Here is a 9,260-nt window from a genome sequence, read left to right as displayed (position 1 = left end):
GTGCACCACTATACAGAAGGGAAGTCATTTGAGAAAATTAACAGAAAAACCGTAAAATTCATTCTTACCTCAGCGATTAGCTTGCTTCTTTTTCTAGAAGTGAAAACCCAAACCAATAAATTTGTTTAGCAAGTGGAGAAGATAGATCTAAGAGTTATTGAAGAGAGAGAGAAGCTCCAAGCTCCCCAAAAGTAGAGAATTTTTAAAGGATAATAAAAAATATGATTATTTTAACGTAATATTGGCATGGTATAGCTCACAGATGAGAATACAAAAGAATCAGTGTCTATTTATAGGTGAGGGAGGCCACTAACTGAGTCCAGTTGGGTTCTAAAATTTTCGAGCTTCAGTTACTATCAAATTTCACCTTTTGGCAAGTGATACATGCATGTATGCGCCTCTATGTCCTTCTACATACCTAGCCAAAAGAAATACCACTCAATCATGTATATAGTAGACATTATGCCTCTATGACCAGCATATGGAGGATCATGGCACTCATCCAAAACCTTTTGTCTCATATCAGACACCACACATAGGCAATTATCTTTCATGAGATAACCCTCTTTGATCACATAAGAGGCATGTGCATGACCAGCCAGCAAATCAACCCAAATAGTGGCAAAATCAGTATCCGTATGATACGAATCACACATGGCACAGACAAGTCTCCATGAGAGGCAACCGAGAGAGCTGCTTCATACGGCTTTCGTGACAATGCAAAGGCTTTTGCAAATCTGGAATGATTTGTTGAGATATCGAGCTCGTCTAGTGAGGCGGTGGCCACTGATGACCCGCCTGGGGGATAGGCCCCACACTTACACCACTGGCATGGTTGGTGAGATCTTGGGTGATATGCGGCCAGTGGGATGACAGGCTGTGTGACAGCCATTCTAGAGACTGGCATAGTTATAGCGCCAGCTCTCATTTAGTCGGGTTCACACTATAGGGAACCCGTGTATGTATTTGGTTGAGTACCTTTCATATTATTGTGTACTCTTATCTTGTATATGGTGTGTTGAGTGTTGAGTAGAGAAGAAGAAGATTTTCAGCCTCTCACCTTGTGTGTTCTCTATTAGGGTTTTGTGAGTGTGTGTGTGTGTGCTTGCAAGAGCTCAAGCTCTCTTCCCCCCTGCATCTTTTCATGGTATCAGAGCCTGCTAAGGGCTGAGCTGCAAGCAAGAGAACCACAGGAAGCGGTACGAGGGTAAGAGCTTCAACTACTCTTCCCTATTTGTGTTGGTGACTACACCCTTGTCGGGAGCTCTACGGGAGGCACCGGCAAACGGTCTCTGATTGAGGAGCTTTCTTCGCGGGAGTAAAGCTATAGGGCAACAATATGGGGAAGATCTTGGCTGGACCAAACCCTTCTAAGGAAGCTCATTTACGTGCTTCATAATCTCCTCTTTTTGGGATGCACTTACATGATAGACTAGCCCATTAGGTGGTGAGCTACCCAACACAAGATCAATGCGATGATCTTCCGGTCTTATGGGTGGCAACTCATTTGGTAACTCATCAACAAAACAATCATTGTACTCTTGCAAGAATTTCAACCTATCATTACTAAGAGTGCTTATATGTACATTATTTTCCTCAATATAATTCCGTACAAAAATCAAGTACGCAAAAACACTCTTTTTCATTACTTTCTTAATTTGTATATGAGATACAAGGAGAATGATATCACCCTCTTCACTAGCATCAATTACATGCTCTCGGTCCTTATGCATGAAGATGATCCTGTTAGTCTTGTAAGCCTTGCATGGATCAATACGTGTATGCCAAAGCTTTCCGAGCAATACATCACAGCCATTCAAAGGCGCCACAAGAAAATCCTCATGTGGAATTGAAAACCGATTCTTAATGAGGATAAGCTTATTCAAAGCTCTATAATCCACACACATACAAAAGAATCCATCCTTCTTTTGAACCAAGACGATGGGTGAACAATATGGAGAAGATCTTGGCTGAACCAAACCCTTCTGAGGAAGCTCATTTACCTGCTTCATGATCTCCTCTTTTTGGGATGCACTTACATGATAGACTAGCCCATTAGGTGGTGAGCTACCCAACACACGATCAATGTGATGATCTTCCGGTCTTACGGGTGGCAACTCATTTGGTTACTCATCAACAAAACAATCATTGTACTCTTGCAAGAATTTCAACCTATCATTACTAAGGGTGCTTACATGTACATTATTTTCCTCAATATAATTCCGTACAAAAATCAAGTACGCAAAAACACTCTTTTTCATTACTTTCTTAATTTGTACATGAGATACAAGGAGAATAAGGCTTTATGCAGAGGATTTATGCATAGATCTTACAAGAGCCTTATGCATAAAGCTCTACACATAGAGCTTTATGCATAGAGCCTAAGGCTCTAGGCTTAAGGCTTTATGCATAAGGCCTTTATGTTTTATGCTTCAAGCAATTACCTCTTTTGTATGTATTTGGGTTGGGTATATGAATTTGCATTATCACACTTCTTCTTGTTTGGGCATACATTTGCAATATGCTCCGTGCTACCACAAGTAAAGCATTTTCCCTCGCTCATATATTGCTTTTTCTGCTCCAGAGTAAGACCATAGTCTCTCAATTTGAAGGGACGCTTCTTGGTAGTGTTATTTTCAGCCTTTGGACCATTTTTATCTTGGTTTTGGTCTTTTTCATATGGCTATCCATTATTTTGCAGGTTTTGGACAACCCTCTCTTTGCCTTGAAATGAGGGTTTAGCCTTATTAGATCGACTCAATTTGAGTTCCAATTGCTCGGTGGTGGCAGTGGCGGATGCAATTAGTTGGTGTAAGGTGTAGGCTAGGATACATTTGTAGTCCCACTTTGTACATGGGTTGCAATCGCGATTGAAACCTTCTCTTCCTTTCTGCCTCGGTGACATGCATAAATGGAGACACCTCCAAAAGCACTTTCCAAAACTTTTTTACATATGCATTCAGCGTTTCCCCCTCATTTTGCTTCACCCAATCCCACTTCATTTTTATCTCATTCAATGCATTGGGAGACAAGAATAAGACATAGAACCTCTTCTTGAACTCTTTCCATGATCTAACAGGATTCAGTGAGAGCTTCTCTGTGAGCCACCAATGGACAGCAATGCCTTTCATAAACATGCTTACATACCAGATCATGGATTTCTGAGTGAAATTCTCATCACACTAAAAGCAATATCAAACTGGGCAATAAAAGCAAGTGCCTTTGATGCATCATATTCCCCATGATATGCGTCAAACTTTACAGATTTGTCTCTGGCTTTGAAGTCACGAGACTTTGATGCATGTGCCTGCATCTCAACATGTTTTTTCCCATGTTTGTCCATTGGGACAACCTCTGTGACTAGCATCATTTTAGGAGCAAAAGGTGATACATAAGGCATAGACACATGTGTCCTATAAGCATGAGACATGGCTGGCCCCTCAACATGCATTGGTGCATTTTCAGCCATAGCTTCTCCCTCAAAGCACACTCGAAGACATGAGTGGCATGAGAGATATCCGGAATACTTGCAGCAACAGAAAATTACAACCCATGTTGCATCTGGTGTGCATGCATATTTTCAACCAGCAATGGCATTTGACATACATTTTGACCACTGCCATAAACATTGTATCCTTTTCACGGGCTACATAAGGTACTTTTACATTGTGTGAAGTCACCGATTGATCCTCTCCCATAGCATGGATATTCATCCTCTTAGACATAAGTTCTTGTTCGGATACCTATGGGGATTTCAAGACATGTGGGATGGTTGCCTTTTTTGCATAGGCATATCCTTGATATATGCACGTGCTGCATCCCTCGGATGCATTTGAAACTCTTGAGCAATCATTGCCATTACATGATCCATATAAGATTCAGCTTTCTTGGCTTTCAAACGGTCATGTACCAATGGATCCTCGCGGCAGTAGAGATTCATTTCTTGTTGTTGTGCATGGAGAAGAGCCTCCATATGAGTAAGTTCAGTCCTCAAGACTATGGACTCTTCTTCTTGCATCTTCTCTTTGCCACGAGACGGCTGTCCCACATATTTATGTTTCCTATTGTGCACCACATGAGTTTGCTCATCTTGTAAAGCATTGAAGGCATGCATTTCATTGTCCCCGCCTCTTGTGTTAGTATCTCCAATATTCACTGTATGGCTGTCCATAGTGTTCTAAGTGTAAAGATAGCTAGTGTTCACGGTGATCGTCTTTCACGATAGAAGTGAAAAAGAACCGTATGCACTAATATCAATGTAACTTGGTTGAACACAATGCTAATCAATACACTTAAATACACTAAGATTTGATGGACACATGCTCAATCCAAGAAGTAATTTGCTAAATTGACAAGAGACACACAATGAGCCGAAACGGCGAGCCCCTCCCTCAAAAAAACTATAATGATCTTAGAAGAATCAAGTGCATAGTGTCATGGGCATTTCTGACCAGATTTCCATACCAATGCATATGAATATAGTATTATAAACAACTGGTTGTCGGTGTAGACTTGCAACTCATACTACTCTCTCAAGTGTCCATGTTCCCTACCATCTACTCTCTATTGTTCCACCAACACATGGTAACAACAATCTACAAGAGAGCACGTAGGACAAGAGAACATTACACAGGGTATGTAATCTTGTAATCCGGTTCCTCCCTCCTGTTACTTGCTTCCATATTTAAGCATAAAAGCCTACCAATTGCAAGTAGAGTCGATGACAACGGAAGTCTTCGCGATGGAATTTCTTGGAGTGATGAAATCTTCAACTTGTCGCAATTTTTCGCGACAAAAGTCTTCAAGAGGATGAGTGGAACCTCAGAAAGGCTTCCCCTATGATTCAACTTGAGAAAGGAGGAATGAAATTCGGATTTTCAGCAAAAAGACTAGAAATTACAACAAGAAAGAGAGTTGTTTTGTTGAATTTCAATCATTGGGAGCTTATAGGAGAGTGATTAGCACCCTAAAACACTCTTGGAAGCTTGGGAAACACCTTAGCAAGCTTGGATATGGAGTTAGGAAAGAGAAAAGTGCCGAAAATACAACCCCAATTGCCTCATGAAGGAGACACCTTCTTCTAGAGAGAGAGGGAAGAGTGAGGTGGTGAGTTGTCCACTCTAGGTGGAAGACAAGTGCTTTGTGGAGTAAGCTAAGAAAGGACACATGATTGGTTACTTCCTTTGTACAAAGGAAATAAGGTCTGGGCGACAGACATTGGGTTTTGTCCATCTCGGGACATCAGTGTGTGAACACCACGCTAGTCATAATTTATAAGTGAGTTTTGGTCGCCTAAAACTTAATGAAGTGTGCACACACTCACTCATAAATTAGTGTTAACTCCTAAGGCTAGGTTTATGACCAATACTTACCACCTATCACATGCCACATAACCATGTCAGCAGACAGTTTCACACGCACAGTTCGCGGACAAACCTTCCCTTACCCGGAACTACACATTGGTCAAGCAAGCATGAAAACAGCATGCAATTTCAATTGCAAGCAAGCACATAAAGATGCTATGCAATGCAGCATTGGTATAGACAATCGCCGTTTATGAGACTACCAAAACACACATGCTCTAGGCAAGTACACAAGGTACTAGACCCAATGGAACACCAATCCACCAGGCATTTCCGGGCATATACACAGAGGCACAAGTCCCAACAACGAAAAGCCAATCCGCAATATCACATGAGTAGTCCCCGCCATGTACACCAGTCCAAAGTACATACCTGATGAGAAAGCACAGGTAGACCAATTGGGTGGCCAAATGGTGACACCTACTTTGAGTGAACACTCCCCGATAAACGCCGCCTGTACCTTGAAAACTTGCCTAGCATCAGCCATTTCCACCATCCATTGCATCCAAATGTCCAAATTCTAGGTGCATTGTTACTCTTCGCACCTTTGAGTGAGCACTTCCCAATGAACACCACCAACTGCTACCCTGAAATCTTGCCTAACATCAGCCATTTCCACCATCCATTGTATCCAAATGTCCAAAAACCCTTGGAGGATTGGAGCATACATCTGAGCTGCATAATTTCATAGGTAAGCCAAGACCTTATCTCCATGCCACTCTTCCTCCAAGCCTCTCACAGTGACTACACCATCCCCCTCCCCTGCAGCTGCATACAAATTTGACAGCATCACATAAGGTGCATCACTGTTTGCATCTAGTTCAAAACACATGTTTGCAACATGCTCTCCATGTTCCATGTCACCATGTATTTTGCAGGCACTTAACAAACACCGCCATGCAACAGCAGCTATTTGAAAAGGCATGGAATTTATCAAGACTTCCGCCACATCTAGGTGCCCTGCACGACCCAAAAGATCAAGCATACACACATAATGGTCAACCATAGGCACTAAACCATACTCATTACTCATGGAATCAAAAAAAAGCCAACCATCATCAACCATGCCTGCATGACTGAATGCAGCCAAGATGCAGATGAAAGTAGTGCAATCTGGCTTAGTCTTCTCAAGCTGCAACTGGTGGAAAAGCACTTTGGCTTCCTTGCCATTCCCATCAAGTGCAAACACTCCAAGCATGGCATTCCAAGAGCCAATGTCATAACGAGACAGAGTGCCAAATAACTTTTTTGCATCTTGCACACTCCCACACTTCCCATACATGTTGATGAGGCCAGTCCCTATCACCATGTCCTGCTCAAACCCAATCTCAACAGCAGCAGTATGAATGGTGAGCCCAACTTCTATTGCTGTCAAGCTGGCACATGCATCGATGGCACAAATAAAGGTAACATTGTCAGGTTTGATGCCATCACACAGCATGTAATCAAACAGATCCAGAGCCTCTTTGCAAAACCCATTCTGGACAAGTGCTGCAATCATGGAAGTACAAGAGACAACATCCTGATAAAGCATAGTTTCAGAAATCCTCCTTGCATCAGGCAGACATCCACATTTCCCATACATATTGACAAGGGCAGTCCCCACCATCACATCAAACACATGTCCCATGTTAACAATGTCATCATGAATCTCATGTCCATCTTTGAGGGATATCAGGCCACTGCATGCCTCAAGAGCACAAACAAAGGAAACATTACTGGGCTTTACACCCAAAAGTTCCATCTGGTGGTAGAAGTCTAAAGCCTCCTGAAAATTACCGGTCTGTACCAATGCTGTAATCATGGCATTCCAAGATACAATGTCCCGAGCAGGTATAGTTTCAAACACATTTCTTGCATCTTGTGCTCTCCCACTCTTGCCATACATATTGACAAGTGCAGTACCAATCACAAGATGGTGTGCATGGCCACTTTCAACGATAGCAGCGTGAATCATTTTTTCCTCTTCGAAGGCTGACAGCTTGACACATGCATCAATAGCACATACATAGGTGGCTTCATTTGGTTTGAGATCCTCATGATAAACATGCAGAAAGAGGTTTAGAGCCTCCTTGTGATACCCATGGTCAGCAAGTGCTCCAAGCATAGCATTCCAAGTGATAACATCCCAAAGTGGTAGTGTATCAAAGACTCTCCTTGCATCATGAACGCTCCCACACTTAATGTACATGTTAAGAAGAGCATTTCCTACCAGCACATCCCCTGCGTGCTCACTATCAACTATAGCAGCATGCAGCTCCAACCCATCTTCAGCAGCTGCCAAGCCCGCGCATGCATCGATGGCACAGACAAAGGTTATGTTATCTGGTTTTCTGCATTCATGTTGCATCTGGTGAAAGGAATCAAGAGCCTCCCTGAAATTCCCATTCCGGGTGAATGCTGCTATCATGGCAGTCCACGAGACCACATCATGAGAAGACAATCTGCTGAAGGCTTTCCTTGCATTGCAAATGCTCCCACACTTCCCATACATATTGACAAGTGCAGTGCTCACAACCATGTGCTGCTCATATCCACCAACTAGTACGGCTGTATGAATCATCTGCCCCTCCTTGAGAGCAACCAGGCTGGCACATGCATTCAGAACACAGACATATGTGATGTTGTTCAGCTTGATGCCTTCAAGCTGCATCTGATGGAAGAGCATCAAGGCTTCTTTGTCATGGTCATTCTGAGCAAAAGCTGCAATCATTGCATTCCAGCATACAACATCCCTATGAGGCAGTCCATCAAAAACATTCCTTGCATCAGACACACTGCCACACTTGCCATATAGGGTGATGAGGGCAGTTTCCACCACCACATGTAGGCCAACACCGCTGCTGACCATGCCAGCATGGATCATTTTTCCATCTTCAAGGGCAGCTATGATAGTGCATGCATCAAGGGCACATGCAAAGGTGAACTTGTCTGGCATGACACCTTCATCCTGCATTTGATAGAAAAGATCAAGAGCATCCTTGCCTTGCTTATGTTGGTTATATGCAGCCATCACAACAGTCCACGCGACAACGTCCTGACACGGCATTCGGTCAAACACATCTCTTGCACCCTGCAAATTTCCATTGTGTCCGTAACCTTTGATCAATGCAGTCCAAGAGAACAGGTTGGGATGTGATATCTTGTCAAAAGCTGCCTGTGCCTCCTTGACACTTCCACAGTTTCCATACATTTGGATCAGGCAATTCCCAACATATGCAGTGTTATCATGTCCACCTCTGCTAATGTTAGTATGCACATGTCTACCCTCAGAGAGAGCCTTACCTCCACTGAGTTTCTTTAAAAGGGAGACATAAGTAGCAAGATTTTCTGGTTTCTTCTCCAAAACTATGTTTGACTTATGGCTTAAAGGCAATGTAATGGCTGTATGCTGCTTTGACTTTCCAGTGTCTTCCTGGGTAAAGAAGCTTTCATAATCATCCTCAACATTTGTGCACGTGGGATGCACATCACGTGCCCACGTCGCAGTCACCTCATGTGAGTTGTTGGGTGCCCTTCTTTGAGGTACGCGACTTGTGTGCTGCAAAAAGCACCGAAATGGCAAGCAGCAAGAGATCCCAGAAGCAGCTGGCATTGATACGCGAAGCAGGTTTTGGCGCCATCTGAGCTTATCACTAGATCGCTCTCACTTTTCTGAGCCCTGTAAAATCCAATATCGCATAACACATAACATGGATGTCATCTCCAAACGGGTCAGGTCCCTTTGGGTAAAATCCTTTGTCACATAACACATAACATGGATGTCATCAGGCTCTTGTGGGAGCGTCGAATTGCAAACTATGGTGTGGCCATTCAATGGATCCCAAAGTTGTAAGCTATTGGAGGATATGTCAAAAATTCTAGATAGCCACAATTCAACATGCACAAGGGGGAGTT

At 43.0% G+C, this 9,260-nt stretch overlaps 1 protein-coding gene across 1 annotated transcript; it reads right to left on the bottom strand.

Annotated features, from left to right (window-relative positions):
• Positions 1–6,048: 6,048 nt before the first annotated feature.
• LOC147625451 (pentatricopeptide repeat-containing protein At2g33680-like) lies at positions 6,049–8,958 on the bottom strand. Its single transcript, XM_086817977.1, has one exon. It carries the CDS (start codon positions 8,956–8,958, stop codon positions 6,049–6,051), a length of 2,910 nt encoding a protein of 969 aa, XP_086674103.1.
• Between the last annotated feature and the right edge of the window lie 302 nt (positions 8,959–9,260).

This window comes from Cibotium barometz, chromosome 24, assembly GCF_041138505.1.
Source record: "Cibotium barometz isolate CiBa-2024 chromosome 24, ASM4113850v1, whole genome shotgun sequence".
NCBI lineage: Eukaryota > Viridiplantae > Streptophyta > Polypodiopsida > Cyatheales > Cibotiaceae > Cibotium > Cibotium barometz.
This window is presented reverse-complemented; position numbering and strand designations above follow the sequence as displayed.

What these genes read in the sequence shown, in the direction of transcription:
- LOC147625451 (XM_086817977.1), bottom strand. Translation starts at nt 8,958, where the DNA reads ATGCCAGCTGCTTCTGGGATCTCTTGCTGCTTGCCATTTCGGTGCTTT.